General features: G+C 53.9%; 2 protein-coding genes across 2 annotated transcripts in view; both read left to right on the top strand.

The window, feature by feature from the left end:
- Window positions 1–2,722, top strand: part of ALKBH3 (alkB homolog 3, alpha-ketoglutarate dependent dioxygenase) — a 47,611-nt gene extending 44,889 nt beyond the window's left edge. The window contains exon 9 of the mRNA XM_050758245.1: window positions 2,375–2,722. Within this exon, the coding sequence (XP_050614202.1) occupies window positions 2,375–2,491 (117 nt within the window). The 3' untranslated portion in view covers window positions 2,492–2,722. The remainder of the gene's footprint in view (window positions 1–2,374) is intronic.
- Window positions 2,723–17,545: 14,823 nt separating this feature from the next.
- Window positions 17,546–18,854, top strand: C14H11orf96 (chromosome 14 C11orf96 homolog). The gene has a single exon (XM_050756556.1). It carries the CDS (start codon window positions 17,850–17,852, stop codon window positions 18,216–18,218), a length of 369 nt encoding a protein of 122 aa, XP_050612513.1. The 5' UTR covers window positions 17,546–17,849; the 3' UTR covers window positions 18,219–18,854.
- The last annotated feature ends 594 nt before the right edge of the window (window positions 18,855–19,448 follow it).

Here is a 19,448-nt window from a genome sequence, read left to right as displayed (position 1 = left end):
CTGAAAGGGAAGGAAAGGGGAAAGTGGGGAGGGAGCTCACAGAGTAGCTACTCCTTTGGGACCACAACATCCATAATCTGATTTATTCCCAAAAGAATTCCTATGGCTGTTTTTGTATTTTCTAAACACCTGAGGAAACTGAGGTACCCAGAGGATTTATCAGATCTGGGATCCGGTGTCCCCAGTGGGCTGGGAGAGATAGCCCTGGGTGGCTAGCCAAGCCATGCCTGCTGCTGTGGCCTGTGGGACCTCCCGTCCCCCCAGCCCTGGCCCTGGGGCCAGCAGCCTGGGCAGTGGGAGCACTGCAGCCAGAGCCCCCCGTGCCCGTCTTTTTCTGGGAGCCCGGGTGGGAGCTCTCCACGGGCCGGGTAGTGGGAGGAGGAGGCTTTGGGCCGCATGGGTGCCTGAGGGCCTTGTGACTGTGTTGCAAGGGGCTGCTCAACGCAGGAAGGACAGGGGCAGGCGAACTGGGACAAGGACCTAGAGGCGGGAGGCCGGGAACCCAGTGCTAGCCCTGCAGCCTCCAGGCTATGTGTGGCCAAACCCGTTCCCGCGGCCCGAGTGGCGGAGCCAGAAGGGCCGCCTTGCAGGAAGGCGCCCAGGCCCCTCGCACCCTGGCAGGCCAGCTGAGTCCTCGCTGCCTGAGTCTGAGCCGCCTGCCTGGGGGCTCGGTCAGGACACCAGCCTCGCCACCAGTCTGCGTTTGGAGGATGGCTGCGGGGCCACCTAGGGGTGAACCCACCGAAAGTGGGATCTGCCCTGAGGGCTTCTGTAGGCCTGGAGAATGTAGGATAGCTGGAGGAAGGATGCCATGGGGCCTTTCAAATGGGCAGAACTTAGGAAAGTCAGAGAGAGGAGGGGAACCCCACGGAAGTGTCTCCTTCAGGTTGTTTCCTGGAATGTTTCCTCTGAAAACATGTTAAGGGACTAGCCACCAGTTTCTTCCCAGCTTTCTCTCTCTTTCTCTCTGACTTTCAGCTTCCGTTCACCTGGAGTGAGAGGGAAGGGAGGACAGCTGGCCCGGAGGTAAAAATCAAGAGGGGAGGCATGAATGTATGGCGTCTCACTCTCCTAGCCTGCCCAGCAGTGCCCTCTTCCAGGCTCCTGTGCTGGGAGGAGGGGCGCAGAGAGGAGAGCTGGTGAACTCCCATGCACATACTGCCCTTTGACTCCCTGAAGCCCTGTGGGGTGTCCATAGGGGACTACTTGAGAGTAGTCCGTATCAAATGCTTAGGCCAGTGTTCTTTCTGCCACTCTGAGAGGACTGGTGACAAGAGGGAACACGGGGAACAAGCAGCCCCAGAAGGTCACAGTGCCTATCGGGACCGCCCTCCAAGGAGCGGTATTGATAGTCTCCATGCTGCACCAGCCAGGTGGCTGGATATGTGGCAAGGATCACTGCTGCAGCTTGAGGTAGCGTCGTCCTCCTGAATCTACTGCCAGCTGAGCTCTGCACCAACCGATGAGGGGAATTAGCTGGACAGTTTCAGACAAGACTGGCCCCATTCGCCTTTGCAAGGGGGTACATGCCCCCTCTTACAGTCACAGTAGTGCCTGCAAGGGTAGAACTGGGGAGCAGCTCCGACACCCCACCCCTACCCTCGCCTCCACATCTATTGGAATGCCTGCCCGAGCCCTGTGGGGAGAGGTGGAAAGAGCCTAGGCTTCAGTCAGGTGAACCCAGGGTTGAATCCCAGCTTCGCCCTTTCTAGCTGAATCACCTCAGACCAGTCAGCCTCCAAGCCTCAGTTTCCGCCGCCGTGAAATGGACTCAGAAGCAGCCCTCTCTTGGGGGTCCTGTGAGGCTTGAGACCATGCATATAGTGCCTGACAGTCACCCGCTTAGTAATATGATTTTTTAAGTGCACTATTTCACATGCCCTGCTAACCCCAACCTTAACCCTTATGCTGAATGGGCGGTCCTTCTGTGGCTGACGGATGGCCCTGTGACCCTGCCTTTCCCCTTGGCAGGCTCCCCTGGTGCCCTCGCATCTGTTGCAGTCGGCGAGGGAGCGGGGGTGGGGTTGGGCAGAGGCTTTCTGGGGAATGGCCAAAACGAAAATTGTGTGTGAGTGGAGCTGATCATATTAAGATCCAGCTGCACTTAAGCCCCCTTCGGAAGTTCTTTAGGCCAAACTGAAGAGAGCTCCCAGATGCCAAAGTGGCCTCACAGTGATGCTCTGCTCACTCTCGGCTGCCCCACCACATGCTCCCCAGGTAATTGGTTTCCTAATGCACTATTCCTGGACAGATTCCAGGATTCCAGCGCCTTGTCCCCTTGGGGTTAGTTCTTGACGTTTCCTAACCTGGCAAGGGTCACCGACCAGGCTCAGACACACTGCCACAGGACTGTATTGTTTTCTTGTTCTTGCAGGCCACTTCCAAACTGTACAGAACGCCTTGGCCTGCAAGAGTAAACAAGATTACCAGGCTGGAATTCCGTTTAAGACCAGTGCTTTTATATCCAGAGATTGTGGGTCAGATGCGGTGAGGAATCCATGAAAGGAAGACACAGTCCCTTCCATTACAGATAGAAATAAACCCATGTGGCTTCTATTTTCCTTGGCAAAATTAGTTTTTTCTCCTTACTACAAAAGAGGTTTGTGTTCTTTGCAAGAAATTAAAAAGATAAAAAGAGAAAGTGTTTGTAACTTCACAAGCTAGACATGGCAACTCTTTACATTTGTGTGTGTGTGTGTGTGTGTGTGTGTGTGTGTGTGTAATACAGGGTCTCACTCTGTTGCCCAGGTTGGAGAGCAATGGTGCAATCACGGCTCACTGCAGCCTCGACCTCCCCGGGCTCAGGTGATCCTCCAACCTCAGCCTCCTGAGTAGCTGGGACTACAGGTCCACCCCACCACACCTGGCTAATTTCTGTATTTGTTGTAGACGGTCTTGCCATGTTGCCCAGGCTGGTGTGGAACTCCTGGGCTCAAATGATCCACCCCATCAGCCTCCCAAAGTGCTGAGATTATAGGCGTGAACCACTGAGCCCAGCCAACCTTTCACAACTTGCAGTATATATATTTTTTCTACACATTTATGTGTTTTTTAAAAGAAAGAAGTACCATCTTACTGAACTAATAGTTTTGGGGCCTTTTTCTACTTAGGTACAATGGTGCCTGCCATTAATTCTTATTCTATGACATCATCTTGAGTGGCTGCATAGTGTTGTATACAGTTGTATTGTTATTTAACCAGTTCCTTTGTGTTGGATATTTAGACGGTGGTTGGTGTTGATGTTGTTTTTGCCATTAGTAACCCTTTTGTTGGTTTTGGAAATCATGAGAATGGAGGGAGGGAGGTAGGGAGCCCCTTCAGGCTTTGACCTCATTCAGACTTCAATTCAAATAATAAAAAGAGCAGGTAACACTTTTGAAGAGCTGGAATATGTTCCGGGCACTGCATTCAGTACTCTAGTATTTCGGTGCCTGATTTATGAATCCTCACGGCAGCCCATGGACTAGGCACTATTTTTATCTCCATTTTACAGTTAATCGGAGGCGCAGCTCTTCCACTGGTGTGGCTGGGTGCAGTCCTGTAGTTAAACCTTTGAGTACATCTCTGATTGTTTCTTAGAATAAATTCCTAAAAGTGGGGTCGCTGGCCCAGATCCGGAAGGCTATGCATATTTTAAGGCTTTGAATACATAATGGAAATGACTTTCCACAAAGAGTACACCGATATATCCACCTGCCAGTGGTGTCTGAGCAGATCTGAGAACTCCTGCCCTGCTTGAGCACCGACTGTGTGCTGGGCCCTATGCTTAGTCTTCTACACCATTTCCCTCCTCAGAGAAGCAGCTGTGCTGTGCCTGGCACAGAGTAAGCAAGAACTCAGGACATCTCAGCCTGTGTGGGTGGTGGTGTTATATTGTGTGTCATTTGTTGAGAAAACAAGAACCACACTTGAAAAACATCAATAATAAGGTGAAAGTGGAATGAGGAGTCCTGATGATGAGTCTTAGAGCTGGCAGAGTATGAGGTGGTGGCCAGGGAAGTCTGCCTGTTGGGGAGGCACTTGGAGAATGGGGAGGAGCATCCTGTGAAGTGACAGCTGAAAGGCTGATGAGCAGGGAGGGACCCCTTGGTCGCTTGTGTTGAGCTGGAGGGGAGATGGTTGGGGAGGAAGATGGCCCACATCAGGCGTAGGAGCTGACTTGGCAGAGGTGAGAAGACCTGGGAGAGAGACTGTAGGAGTCCAAGTTAGAGGCTGCATATGTGGCCTGGGAGGCACCTCTAGGAATGGTGAAAACAAAAGATGTTGGATTTTCTGGTGCCAGTAACACCCCTTCTTCCCATGAGTGCTGAAACAACAGAAGAACAGTCACAGGACTCAGCTACAAGGTCCGCATATCAAGGTTATTACCGATAAGGCCAGGAAACCTTGGCTTACCTCCATGACCACAGTCAGACTTCTTGATATGCCCTCACCCTATTGAGGCCTCGGGGCACCCTGTCCGAGGAAACAGTCTGTGCTGCAGGCCCGGTCTCTGCCAACCGCCAGGAAGATCGCTGCGTCCCTCGGTGAGCCTGTGAGCGGGGAGCAGAGGAGGTGGGCCTCCAGGTGTGTCTCCCAAAGGTGGATGCTGGCCCTCCCCAGGCATCCCTTCCCCGTGGGGGACGTAGGAGCTGGGCAGCAGGCACTCTCTGTAGGCAAGCGGCTCAGAGTGGGCAGGAGAGGGCCAGATTCCCCATGCCCCAGGTCAGCTCCTTCTCCCAAGCTACTTCTAAGTCATTCCTCTGCTCTCGGGAAAGAGAGTTAGGGAGGCTGGGAGAAGGGTAGAAGCTGCCTTTCCAATATTCTTCCCTCTTGGGAGTGCAGCGTTCCTCCCTTCATCGCAACACAAGGTAGGAGAGGCAGCCTTTGCCCTCATGCTGGCTGTCGCTCTTGCCAGCCCAATCCAAGATGCTTCAGAGGAAAGACTGCCAGCAACCAGCCAGACAGGGTGGTGCTGTGGTGGCAATTTTGGTCCAGTAGACCTGGTTCTAGTCCCAGCTCCTCCACGGACTGCTACATGACCTTTGGCAAATTCTTAGCCTGAGTTTCTCCATCTTTTATAAAACAGAGTTGTTGTAAGAATTGAGAGAGACAAAATGTATCTGACTCAGTACCGGCAGCTATTCTTACGGAATAGTGTGTGGATGTGAAGGAAAGAGCGTGCGTGGCCTTGATTTTTGTTGTTTTTTGCTTTTATTTTGAGACAGGGTCTTCCTTTGTTGCCCAGGCTGGAGTCACTGGCACAATTGTGGCTCACTGCAGCCTTAACCTCCTAAGCTCAAACCTCCTAACCTCCTAACCTCCTACCTCAGCCTCCTTAGTAATTGGGACTATAGACACACGCCATAATGCTCAGCTAATTTTTAAAATTTATTTATTTATTTTACTTTATTTTGAGATGGAGTTTCACTCTTTTGCCCAGACTCCAGTGAATTGGAATGATCTTGGCTCACTGTAACCTCTGCCCCTGGGTTCAAGCAATTCTCCTGCCTCATCCTCCCAAGTAGCTGGGATTATAGGCACCTGCCACCACGCCCAGCTAATTTTTGTATTTTTAGTAGAGATGGGGTTTTGCCATGTTGGCCAGGCTGGTCTGGAACTCCTGACCTCAGGTGATCCACCCACCTTGGCCTCCCAAAGTGCTAGGATTACAGACATGAGCCACCACACCTGACTGCTAATTTTTAAATTTTTTGTAGAGACGAGGTCTTGCTACATTGTGCAGGCTGGTTTTGAACTCCTGGCCTCAAGTGATCCTCCTGCTTCAGGCCTTCCAAAGTGCTGGGATTACAGGTGTGAGCCACCGTACCTGGCCTCTTGTGTGGGCTTTGGGCAGGTCTTACAGTCATGGAGCAACGTCTGTGTAAATGTGTTGAGAGCAAGGACTTGGGGAAAGGGAGGAGGGCAGAAAGGGACCTCAATCTGGGCCATTCTCACTGTTGATGGGAAGAGGAAACACAGAGAAAGCAACAGAGAAGGAGCTGCCCTGAGAGGAAGGCACTCCTGAGAGCGTCTGTCCCAGCAGCCAGAAGCAGGACTGGATTCCCAGCTGGCCTCCAGCCCCTGCGAAGCCCTGGATTCTTCCGCTCTAGCCTGGGGTAAGGGCTGGCAAGGTGGTCAGTGTCCATAAAGACAGTAAGATACCAGGCCTGTGTCCAGAGCACTCTGGATCTTTGTCCTGCCTCTGGCTCCTGGGAAAAGCCTCTTCCTGCCCTTGGCCTCAGTTTTCCCATCTGTAAAAGGTAGGGGTTGAGCCATGATATGGTTTGAATATTTGTCCCCTCCAGATCTCATGTTGAAATGTGATTCCCAGTGTTGGAGTGGGCCTGGTGGGAGGTGTTTGGATCATGGGGGTGGATCCTTCATGAATGGCTTGGTGCCCTCCCCGCAGTAAGGAGTGAGTTCTTGCTCTGTTATTTCACGCTAGAGCTGGTTAATTAAAACAGCCAGGTATCGCTCTTGCTCCCTCTCCCTGTGTGATTCATGCCTGCCCCTGCTTCACTTTCTGCCATGAATAAAAGCTTCCTGAGGCCTCACCAGAAGCCAAGCAGATGCTAGTGCTGTGCTTGTACGGCCTGCAGAATGGTGAGCCGAATAAACCTCTTTTCTGTATACATTACTCAGTCTCAGGTAGTCCTTTATAGCAATGCAAAATGGACTATTACAAACCAACTTAAAAATTGTTTTTAGCTCCTTTGACCACAACCCATGGTAAAAAAGAAAAAAAGTTTTTACACACACACACACACAGACACAGACACAGACACACACACTAAAACTAAAGCTTCATGAAACAATACTGTATGGCATATGTTTACTCTGATGTTTTGTGTTCCATTGTATATCATTAAAAAATGCTGACCATGGCCCCCTAAACTGATTGTACAGCCCATTAATGAGCCACACTCCGTGGTCTGAAAACACTGACCCAGCTCATCTAGAAGGTTCCTTCCTGCTCTGGCAGGCTGCAGTTTTGTTCCATTTCCTGTAGCCTCACGACCCCATCAGCCAAGTCTTTGTGGTTTTCTTCTTTGCACTCTTGTAACAGTGGTTTCCAATCTCAGACTCTGCACTGAAGGCATGGTCATGAGCCCAGTTGCTGGAGGTGCATCCCCCACGCCCCTGCCTGAGCAGCATGAGGCCTTCGAAGCCACCTGCCGGGGTGTTGTGAGTGGGGAGGGGCCTTCATGCCTTCTGCCATCATCACAGAGTGGGTTCGTGTGTCATCCACACTCCCCTCCATGCCCCATCGCAAGACTCTACTGCATCAGTCTATTCCCTGGAAAAATGGTTGGGATTTGGAGTCCGGCTGCCAATTAGAATTCTAGACCCTTCCCAGGCCCAGCTAGCTCCCTCTTCACCTTCTCCTTCTGCCCACTGAACCTCTCCCTGGGCAGGTCCAGGAGTCACCACTGTGGGAAGTGCTGATGGGTGAAATGAGCTTTGGCAGCAGATGGACCTGGGTTTGCATCCCAGCTCCACTTCTGCCTGGCTGTGTGGCCTTGGGAAAGTTCCCTGACATCTCTGAGTCTCTTTCTTTGCAAAAAGCTTGGAGATAGTCATATTGCTCTGGGAAGATAAATTTAAGGGTGGGACGATAGGCACAAAGTGCTTTTTGTTGGTGCCTGGCAAGAGTTAGATGCTCAGGAAAAATTCGTGCCTTTAAATCTCGTCCCCTGAATGTCCCTTTAAGGGAATGGCTGGAGAAAAGGCAGCTGTTGCCATCTTGAATAAAGAAGGGGAAGATGCCTTCCACAGGGGGACAACATCAGGGAGGGGCTGTCTCAAACTGGGTACACCGGGAGTAATCCCACCCAGCCCCAAACCTGTCCTAAAACTGCAGAGCTGGGTGCAGCAGCACTCTGGTGTTCACAGGGCAGCCTGAGGCTGTCTGAGGAGGAGCACAGGCAGGGCTTAGGGAAAACGGGCTCTGGGCCCCCAAAAGTGGGCCCGTAAGGATGGTGGTGTGTCCTCCTGTGTGGCCTTGTTTTATCTCAGTATGTTTTCAAAAATGTCTGGTGAGATCCTCATGGACTGCCACCCAGGGAGGAGGACAAGACTTCCAAATCCCAGGGTCATGAGAAGACCCTTTTTTTTTTTTTTTTTTTTTTTTGAGACAGGGTCTCATTCTGTCACCCAGGCTGGAGTGCAGTGGCACAGTCTCGGCTCATGGCAACCTCTGCCTCCGAGTTCAAGCGAGCCTTCTACCTAAGGCCCTTGAGCAGCTGGGACCACAGATGCGCACAAACATGCCTGGCCAATGTTTTGTATTTTTAGTAGAGACAGGGTTTTGCCATGTTGCCCAGGCAGGTCTCGAACTCCTGATCTCAAGCGATCTGCCTGCCTTGGCCTTGCAAAGTGCTGGGATTACAGGTGTGAGTCATGGCACCCAGCTAAGAAGAACTTTCTAGCAAACACCAGAACCAAAGTATCGGAGCAGGCAGTCCTGAGATGCTGTTTGCATGCCCTCACGCTGTTACCTCTTAGCAAGACTTCGTGAAAGTCATCTTTGCAGGTGTCCTCAGCGCCCACAGCACTTTTTTTTGGTGCCACCCACAGTGGTAAATCATTGAAAGGTGGATTTGAACCAAGCTGGGAAACAGACGGGATGTAAGCACCTCCATTACCAGGGACTGCCATGCCAGGGAAGCTGCTTCCCAGAACTTGGAAGCGGTTCCTTCCAGGGCTCCTGACTCAATAGCCACCCCCTTTGTCACCTCAGCTCCTGATAACTGCAGAGCCTGGGGCTCTGAGAGCCAAAGTAACTTGCCCTGGGTCACACAGCTTTAATAGCAGAGGCTGGAGGCCCTTTGGAGGGTTGTGCTGTGTAGCTGGGACTTGGTACTACCTGGGAAAACCTCTAACCCTCTTGCCTCTGCATTTCTGGCTCCAGCTGCCCTCTTCTCTGTTTTTCCGGTAGCCGGAAGACTCTGCTTCCAAGGGAGGGACTTGTACTTTAACCTTGGAGCATAAGGTAAGTCGCTCAGGCTTGCTTTATGGAATCGTGGTACTGGCTCATGGTTCAGTAGGAGCAGCGAAACTTCTCAGAATGCAAGGCTGCAAGCCCAGTCTCTATGCTTACTAGCTGGCAGATGTCCCTGGACCTCTGTGTCCCTGTCCACATATGAGGGAGTAATGTCAGATGGACCTAGTCCAGAGAACCTGCCCTCCCAGGAGGCAGCCAGGCTCAAGGTAAAGGCCAGGATGGGGTATCCCATCCTGACTCGGCCCTGCCTTGCCACTGGCTGTATGACTTTGGTCTTGTTCCCTCCCCTCTCTGGTCTTCTCTGTCTTCATCTCAAAAGACAGCAAAGATATTCCTGTTTTGCTGAAGTCACAGGGGGTGAAACTACTTTGCAAAGCTTAAGGGCCAAAGATTGTGAAGGATTTTATTCTCAGCCGTGTAAAGATTCTCAGACCGGTGGTCCCAGAAGAGGAACACTCAGGCCTGCAGGAAAGCGTGTGGGAGGGGCTGAGCCACAGCCCCTGGGTGGGTGAAGCTGTGCTGGGAAGCAGACCCTTGGCAGGGAAATGAGCTCTCGTTACTCACATCAGCACCCCAGATCCACAGGCTGGGCTTGATTCTTGGGAGGTCTCCCTGGGCTCTGACTCCCTCAGAGTCCCCAAGAATCTCCGAGCCCCTGACTCCAGCCTAGTGTTCCCTGGGACTCATCCTGGGAGTCAGGGGTGCCAGGGTGCCTCCTCCGGTGGGACCAGCCCTGCCATGGCAGCTGCTGCAGCTGGTATCCCATTGCAGTGTTACAGTGAGGCTCAGATGACACAGTGAGCTCATCCCAGCATGAATGGGGCCACCGGGGCAGGGCATTGGAAACTGATGGACCAATGTGGGGGCTATCACGGGGGGTCTCCCTGGACCCTCTCCCTCCCTCCCTCTCTCCCTCTCTGTGTGTCTTGGACTCTCTTCCTCCCTCTCTCTCTCTCTCTCTCCCTCTCCTCTCTCTACACCCCTTCTTGGAGCTTGCCTGGGATTGTCATGGCAACCCTCCAGCAACATTATCAAAACACTTTTATGCTCCCAATCGTACCAGACGAAGTGCTAATTCTGAGTAAGGCTGAAGCAGTTGGTTAAATGCTGAAGTCACAGACTTTGTGTGGAGGCCCCCTGGGGGTGGAGTGGGCACCAGTGGGAGGTGAGGGCTGGGCACAGGGGCAGGACCACCCAGAAAAGACTCAGTCTCTCACCTGCTAGAGACATTGTGTGTGTGGCTATCCCGTCCCCACCCCTTATGCCACATTGACATTTGCATTCCACACACACACACGCGCACACACACACGTACAAGCAGTGGCTGGGCCAAACACACCCAAAGTGTAGATCGACCCAAACAGAACCATCTGGAATAATCATCACCTCATTCAGTGCTTGGAACTCTGCGACCCACTCTGGGGAGAGTTTTGGGTGAGGCGGGGATGGCCAGTTGCCCAATGCTTCTAGCTGGCGCTGGGTCTGAGCTAGGGCAACAGAGCAGCCGTGGGAAGGGACCTGACCTTCCTGCCCAGCCCCCAGGGAAAAGCAGAGGAGGACCTGTGAACAGAACTGCCCCAGCCTGGTTCTTCCAGCCTTGATGTGCGTCCCAGGACACGCTGCATCCCTGCTCCCCTGTGACTCAGGCCCAGGTTACCATAGGCTCCCTTGGAAACAAAGCCCTGCTAATGGCTGAAGAACTGTTGGTTGCTTTTTTTAAGATTCCAGTTCTGCCCAAAAGCCAAAGTGTGGGTAGGGACGATGGGGGAGGTGGTGCACAAGCCCCTCCCCTCCCTGCTTCCATCTCCCCACCCCATCTGCTTCCCCAGGACACCCCTCCCTGGAAGCCAGCCTTCCCCTGCAGCCTCAGTGCAGGCTGCTCTGGCTGAAGGGGAGGCATCTACTCCTGCGAATGGGTGCCCTCATCCTCCAGAGGATTCTAGGACATTAGAGCAAGAGGGACCCCCAGCGAATCAGAGTCTGGCCTCCTTGCTTCCCAGATGGGCGAACTGTGGCTCAGAGATCGGAAGCAATGGTTCAAGGCCACAGAGTGTGTACACGCGCGTGCACACACACACGTACAGGCGGTGGCTGAGCCAAACACAACCAAAGTGTAGATCGACCCAAACAACCAACCTGCAGCCAGGCTTCTGGCTTCCAGGCCAGTGCTGTTCTCATTGCACCAGAGAGATTACAGGATGGGGTGGCGCAAGCAGTGAGCACCAATTTCAGAGTCAGGCAGGCCTGGCCTTGAACGCTGGCTTCAGTGCTCAGCACTTAGTGTAACCCTGGTCAGTCCCCCTGCCACCTGAGTCCTCAGCTGTAAAATGGGGCGATGCTAGGGTCCCTCTGGAAGGACATAGTGAGGATGACTTCATTGAGGTGGTATGTGCAAGCGCAATCACAGCTGGCACAAGGCCAGACACAGAGTGAGTGTTCAACAGATGACTTCTATTTTTATTTTTCATTTTTTTTAGAGCTGTGGTCTCACTATGTTACTATGTTGCTCAGGCTGGCCTGAAACTCCCGGGCTCAAGTGATCCTCTAGCCTCAGACTCCTGAGTAGCTGGGACTACAGACATGCGCCACCATGCCCAGCAACAAATGACATTTCTGTGTCCTCCCTCTGTAGCCCCAGAGCTACAGACCTGCTGAGAAGAGGGACTGTCCTGCATCCCTTTTAAGGGCCGACCCCTGTCCCGGGGTGGCTGGGTGAGGCCATGTAGCCTGGAAAAGCCCACACTGACCCTTCCCACAGCTCTGAGCTCCTGCAAACTCAGCAAGTCCCAGGAAGGCCCAGAGGGCAAGAGGAAGCAGGACCCCCTAATCCTCCCAGGCCTGCCCACCCTTTGCATCTTGGCTCTCAGGCCTTTGGAGGAGGGAAAAATGTTGAAAGAGGTGTTGATATCTGCCAAGGCCCCTGAGGCCACCTTTGGGCATCAGCAGTAACACCACCCCAACCCGGTTCCCTGCTGCTGTGTGGAGCTCCACCCTTGGAGACATGATGAGAGCACAGCGTTGCTCAGGCTGGCTTCCTCTTTTAAACTGTGAGTCAGGCAGGAAGGTATAAGCCACCAAAACCCCCAGATGCCCTCTGAAGCAGGAATTTCTTGGAACCTTTCCCTGATATCTTCTCAACCAAGTTGGGGGCTGGGTAGGTTTTAGGATGAGATCATAAAAGCAAAAGGAACTTTTATTTTATGCTTACGACATGCTGGGTACTGTGCTAGGCGCTTTCCTACACACTGGCACCCAGGGGCATTGCTTCTGCTTTCCAGGTGCGGAAGAGCCACCAAGGTCACAGAATGAATGAGTCCATGGCAGTGCTTAGGTTAGAATCTAGGTCTCTGTTCTCCTTACCTGACGGTGGCCTTTGGCTGGCTCCTTGGGCAGGGAAGGGCAGAGAAGGCATAAAAAGGCCACGGCGGGGAGGGGTGGTCCTGGCCCTAGGGACATCCTGAGGTGGAGGAGTCATGGCTGGGAAGGGTGGGTGGCAGGACCCGGGGATCTAGGCAGTGTGGGAGCTCGGTCCTCCATGGGAGGTTCAATCTCCCCACCCTCCCCTCCTGCCTTCTTCTAAGAGGCCCCCAGTGAGCAGGGCCCAAGACCCAGGAGGGGATGATCTTATTGCTAATTTAGGACCTCTGCTATGAAGCACACACCCTTTTTCTTATTTTCACTGCCCTGGGCCGGGATGGGGAACCTCCCATCCAGGGGAGTGGAGGAAGTTGACTTAGGGTACCCTAGTCCCTGGCCTCAGAATTTGGGGTCCAGAGGAGCTGTGTGTGTTGGAGACAGTGTAGCACCTTGGCTGGCCTGTTGGGAGCCGTAGGAGCAGGGCACACGTGGTAGCAGTCCATGCCACAGGGACCTCTGCGTGCCAGCTCTGTGCTGGGTGCTGGAAAGGCAGTGGCCAACACTGACCACCTAGTGGGGAAGGCGGACAGTACAGTGTCAACAGACAAGTAGGAAGACTCTTTAGATAATGACAAACATGCCATGAAGGAAAGGGGGACAGAGAGACTGAGGGGCAGCCCTCAGTAGGGTGGCCAGGCCAGGCTTCTTCAAGGAAGTAGTAACATCTGAGCTGAGAACTCTGCAGACAGTCAAGTGGCTTGTCCAAGCTCATACAGTAAGTTCTGGGGAAGCCAGACTAGCACGCATCTCTAGACTCCCTTTGAGCGGTCTCCCTGCTCCTAGAAACATCCTTCTCTTGGATTCTGACATATCTTCCTGTTTTCCTCCTACTCTGTTGAACACTGCTTCTCTGAGTCCTTGGCTGACTTCATCCTCTTTCCAGTGCCGGACTGTCCCGGCCCTCCTCTGGAATGTGGGCCTCCACCCAGCCCCCTCCAAAATGGCCACCTCCACCCCTCACCTCTCCCCTAGCTTCAGTGGCCTGCTCAACATCTCCACCTGAACGTCAAAGGGTCTCTTAGAACAATGCTAAGTCCATATAATAGGGACCCCAAGTTAGAGTAGTTTAAAAAGATTCAATTGATTGTTCACTCCTGTAATCGTTACAGGGGAAGTGCTTCAGGTTGGCGGATGGCTTAGCTCCACGTGGTCATTTAGGGACTCACTCTAATGACTGTGCTGCTATTTTTAACGTGACAGTTCCAGAATCTCTCTGGTTATTGCTCTTCCAGCCAGTGTGAGGGGAAAAACACAGAAGTCTAGGGCAGGAATTTCTTCTTAATCGAGCGAGGCAGAAGTTGAGCATACTTCTCACATTCCACAGATGAGAGTTTAGACACATAGCCTCCTAGCTGCAAGGAGAGTTGGGTTGTGCCCTAGCTGGGCGGCTAGCTGTCTCTGTCACAGCCTATCCTCGAGAACAGCAAGGACTTGCCTGCCCTGGCAGCAGAGGAGGTCCTCTGGGGGTGACCCCTTATTCTGTGTCTCTCTGACCTTGACTTTGCCCTTCAACATTGCTTGCTTGTCATTCTCCACAACCACTGACAGGGTGTTGAGAGTCTACCCTCCTTAGCTGACTCAGGCTTGAGCAATCACGGGCTTTTGCAGTCCAGCCTTGCAATTTTGTTGGTGATAACAATTCCTTCAAAAACTTAGTAGGCTTTATCTTTAGTCAGTTCCTTGAGCCGTGACCACATCCAAAGCTCCTTTCTTGACAGAGTTATGAAGTCTACCTTCCATACCCTTCTTTTTCCCATTCATTTAAAATGAAAGTGGCTGGGTACAGTGTCTCACGCCTGTAATCCCAGCACTTTGGGAGGCTGAGGCAGGTGGATCACTTGAGGCCAGGAGTTTGAGACCAGCCTGGCCAACAGGGTGAAACCCCATCTCGAAAAAATACAAAAATTAGCTGGGCGTGGTGGTGTACACCTGTAATCCCAGCTACTCGGGAGGTTGAGGTGGAAGAATTGCTTGAACCCGGGAGGCAGAGGTTGCAGTGAACCGAGATTGCACCACTGCACTCCAGCCTGGAACTCCAGCCTGGAAAACAGAGCAAGACTAAATCTCAAAATAAATAAATAAATAAATACATAAATAATAAAATGAAGGTTATCCTAAGGACACCCTAAAGAACAGACTCAGATGACAAGGTAGTACCCTTAATATCATACTTTGCCACGGGGTGATTTCTTTATTTGGTTTAAAGTTTGGTCTAAGAGACAGGCTTTGAGAGAGGCTCTGAGCCATGATAGTCTGACTTACTGCTCTTTGGACAAAACCAGTTGGCTTTTTCAACGCCAAGGTCACCAGTTTTCTGAATTCTCTGTATTTCTGTCTATCTCTTCTTGCAAACTGGCCAATCTCTTTCTTGTAATTTTTGCTAAAAGCAGCATCAAGCAGCCAACACAAATGGCTTCGGCTCTTTCCAACCATTTTTCTAGAATGATAGGCTCAATAGGCATGTAGGCTGTCTTCCACATGATCACAGGTGACATTTGCAATAAATGTTTTGTCCTAGCATAACAAGATTCACTGGCTTCTCATCATCTAATATCTGTTTCTATCTTGCTCACCACCTATTGGCTAAGCCAATGCCATAAATTTGAGGGGTTTTATACGTGGCACTTTCCCACTCCTGGTGCAAATTTCTATAAGGAGCTACAAAGTACAGTGGTTTTAAGGTTATAGAAATTGCTTTTTTTCTCATGTAAGGTAGTTCTGATGTGAGCATTTCAGGCATCATTCAGGTGCATGGTGGGTTTTGATAAACAGCCAGCAGATTCCTCCGTGCCCCCCCGCCAACCCTTCTCTTCCCCAACACATTCACCTGTGTATCAATGGTACCACCATCACACACTTGCTCAAGCAAATACATAGAAGTTAACTTATTTTTCATTGTTTATTTTTGGAGACAGGGTTTCACTCTGTCACCCAGGCTGGAAGGCAGTGTTGAAATCTTGGTTCACTGCAACCTCTGCCTCCCAGGTTCAAGCAATTCTCATGCTTCAGCCTGGGTAGCGGAGATTACAGGCATCAGCCACCACGCCTAGCTATTTATTTATTTATTTTTTTAATTTTTAATAGAGACAGGGTTTCACTGTGTTAGCCAGGATGGTCTCAATCTCCTGACCTCGTGATCTGCCTGCCTCAGCCTCCCAAAGTGCTGGGATTACAGGCAAAAGCCACCGTGCACGGCCGAAATTCTATCTTTGTAACCTGCCGCTAAGGCCTCAAGTGACTGTCCCCCCTTCCCATCCACTCTCTCACTCTGCTTTAGCCAACAAGCCTCCTTGCTGTTTGTTCCTCCAATATACCAAGTGAATTCTTGCCTTAGCATCTTTGCACTAAGACTCCCTCTGCTCAGATACTGTCTTCCCACCTTTTCACATGGCTGGTTCCATCTTTGTCCATCGCAGGGCAAACCGCTGCAGTGTAGCGGGTAAGAGTGAGGGCTCAGGAGCCACGCTGCTGGGATTTGAATCTCAGCTCTTGCTACTTCCTGCTGTGGGACCTTGGGGCAAGTTTTCTTAGCTTCTCTGTGCCTTGATTTTTCTACCTGTAAATGGCAATAAGAAATGTATGGTATTTGTTACCCAGGGTGGTTGGGAGGATTAAATAAAATAGTGAACACACTGCATTCATGTATAAAAAGTGAGCAGAGCGTGGCCATACTAAGCACTTAGCATGTTATTATTGCCCTTCGGGTGGCAGCTTAAATATCTGGCTCTGAGTAGCCTTTCCTGGCCCGGTGCTCTAAGCATCTCACCACCTGCATCCCTAGCTCATCGCCCTACTTTATTTCACCACAAAACACGTTCTTGTTCATGTGTGTATCATCTGTCTCTCCCCACAACACCCCATTCCCACTAGAATGTAACTTGCATGAGGGCAGGGACTGTACCTTTCTTGTTTGCTTCCATGCCTTTCCTGAGCAGGAAAGTAACTTCTCAGTACATCTTTGTTGAGTGGGTACGGAAAAGACAGAGGCCAAATCCCACTGACCCCCTTCTTTTCGGGTGGCCCTTTGAGCCCTGCTGGGTGCCTGTCAGTGCCCCGCATCTCAAGCCCACGTGGCCATGGCCAGGCTCACAGTTTCCTCTTGGGGGTCCCAGGACATAGGGCAGGGGCTGCCCTGTGGACCTGCTCTTAGAGACCGTGGGGGCACTGGTGAGATTTAGCACAGGGTACTCACCCTCAGCAGGGGACTGTCAGAGCTTGGACTCTGGAGTCCAGCCCATCTGTTTCCATCAGATACTAGTGGACCATTTACTTATCCCCTCTGTGCCTGTGTTTTCCCATATGTAAAAATGAGAGAATACCAATTACCTCATAGGGCTGCTGCGGTGAAGATTAAACAGGATAATATATATAAAACAGCGCATGGTTGGCTTGGAGTAAAGCTCTCCAGATGGTGGTGGCTATTATTATTGTTGTTGTTGTTGTTGTTAGTGCCATATCCAGTTGTCACTCTTCAGAGCATGAATAGGGGTGCCCGAGGGACTTGGGTTTGGGAGTGAGGAGACAAACATAAAGAAGACATCTAGGGAAGGGAAGAACCCGAATGGAATAATCGAGGTGTGTTTGCATTCGTGTGGGGGGGGGGGGGGGGGGGGGGGCGCGCGCGCGCGCGCGCGCGCCTGCGGAGGGGGCTGGCAAGGATCCAAAGGGGGAGCCCGCCCCTACCTCCGAGCTCAGCTCTGGGGAGCCGGGCGCTCAGGCTCGCCAGGCTGCAGAGAGCTGGGAGCTGCCTCGCGCCCCGCGCAGAACCGGCGGCGGAATAACCAGCGCCTCGAGTGTGTGCATCTGGTATCGGGGGCGGGGGAGGGTGACCTGCGCCCCCGCGGCCAACCCAGTTGGTGCAGACTTGGGGATCCCAGAAGGGACAGCGCCCGCCCTGTCTCGGCGATTGAGGGTCCCTGCCCAGGCTCAGCTTGGGCCCGCCGCGTGCTCTGGGGCCGCGGATTCTCCCGGAACCCCCGCGGGCTGGGCCTGCCTTCCGGAGCCGGTTGGCTGGGGGCGGGCGGCGCCGGGGAAGGGGCAGTTACTTTCCCAGAGTGGCGGGGCGACGTCAGGCGGAAGGGCGCGGGGCGCGCACGCTTTAAATGGCATTCGCTGTCATCCGAGCTCACAGCCGTGTGGGTAGCCGCGGGCTATATAAGCGGGAGCCGGGCCGCCGCGGGGCAGACAGCGACAGCAGCGGCGGCGAGCGCCTCGGAGCGCGGCGGAACAGCGCCCCCCGAGCCCCGCGCCCCCCGACGGGTCCGCCCGCCCGCCCTCCCGAGGAGCGCCGGCCCGGGCCCGCGAGGGCCGCCGCCACCCCGCAGCAGATTTGGATCCCCCGCCCGGCGAGCCCCCGGCTGCTGCCTCCCGGGGGGCCCCGGCGCAGCGGCCGCCTCCGGAGAGCCCCGGCGCCCCGCCGCCTGGCCCCGCAGACGCCGGAGGCGCCATGGCCGCCAAGCCCGGCGAGCTGATGGGCATCTGCTCCAGTTACCAGGCGGTGATGCCGCACTTCGTGTGCCTGGCCGACGAGTTCCCGCAGCCCGTGCGGCCCGCCAAGCTGTCCAAGGGCCGGGGCAGGCTGCGGCGGCCGCGCCAGTCTCGCTTCAAGACGCAGCCGGTGACCTTCGACGAGATCCAGGAGGTGGAGGAGGAGGGGGTGTCCCCCATGGAGGAGGAGAAGGCCAAGAAGTCGTTCCTGCAGAGCCTGGAGTGCCTGCGCCGCAGCACGCAGAGCCTGTCGCTGCAGCGGGAGCAGCTCAGCAGCTGCAAACTGAGGAACAGCCTGGACTCCAGCGACTCCGACTCGGCCCTGTGAGGGGCGCCGCCCGAGGGGGGAACGCGCGCGTACGCGATCCGCGCGGGGACCGGCGTGCGAACCCCGAGAGAGCCCGCGCCCTGCCCCCGGGGGACCCGCAAGGACCCGGGACCGCCGCCCCTTGCGCGCTCGGACTCCCGCCCCGCTGCGAAACGATCGGTGCGCCCCTCGCCGCGCTCGCCCTGGCCCGGGGACGCCGGGAGCGGGACCGCTTTCCTTGTCCTTGTAAATGTTTATTTTTTAACTCTTCCCAGTGCGAACTCTGCTGTGAGTGTGTGCGGGGAGGCGCGCCGGCGCTGAGTTGGCCACTAGTCGCCAGGGCCGCCCGGGTTGCCGCTCCATGCCCTTGTCCGATGGTTTGCAACTCCGATTTTGCACACCGCTCCACCGTGACCCCCAGCGCACACCCGTTCACACTCACGCCAACACTCTCGCTGAACACTTTTATAATTGTTAGGCGTGGCCGTTGGGACTTGGGGCGCAGCGCAGCTGCTGCTGCTGCTGCGTCTGGAGGATTGATATTTATTTTTGCATTGAGATGACTGAAGGCGTTTATTTAACGATCTTTTTACCTGGATATATGTCTGTGAGGCTCCTGAAAGGAGACAAATAAAGTCAATATATTTGCACAGTGCATTTTTTTCAGGCTCTTGACTTTTTGAACCTTCGGGGCCCAGGCTGCCAAGACTTGGGGAGGTGGGGGAGGAGGTGGCAGGGGGATGCCGGACCAGGGAGCCGGGAGTGGTGCTACCTCCACAAGCTTCGGTCACCGGAACGAGGTTGCGCCACCGGTGCGCGGGTCGGTTGCCTGCCTCCCCAAGTGTATCCACCCCCGGTCCAGAGCGCTCCTGCCTCCCTGGTCTATTCCCCATCGCCGGCATCCGGGCTGGAGTGAAGCCGCAGGCGGGGCGGAGGCGGAGCTGAGGATGGAGAGCTGTCTCCTCCCCGCGGTTGACTTCCCCGAGCTGGGGTCAGGGTCCTCACCCCACACCCGCCGCAGAAGACACATATCCCTCTGCCCCCATTCCTGGCGGCGGGTGGGGAGATGCCGGAGCCAGCAATGTGAGATGTTTGGGCTTTGGGACCCGAGAGTGGGCTGGGGGCCAGCCTGGGTTGGTCGAGAGTGTGGGTGCGCGCTCGCTGTCGCGGGCAGGTGACCCCCTGACCGCAGTTGACTCAGCGCAGTGCCGGGCGCTCCTGCGCTGCGGGGGAAACCGCTGCCGCTACGTC

This window comes from Macaca thibetana, chromosome 14 (assembly GCF_024542745.1).
Source record: "Macaca thibetana thibetana isolate TM-01 chromosome 14, ASM2454274v1, whole genome shotgun sequence".
Taxonomy (NCBI): Eukaryota; Metazoa; Chordata; class Mammalia; order Primates; family Cercopithecidae; genus Macaca; species Macaca thibetana.
This window is presented reverse-complemented; position numbering and strand designations above follow the sequence as displayed.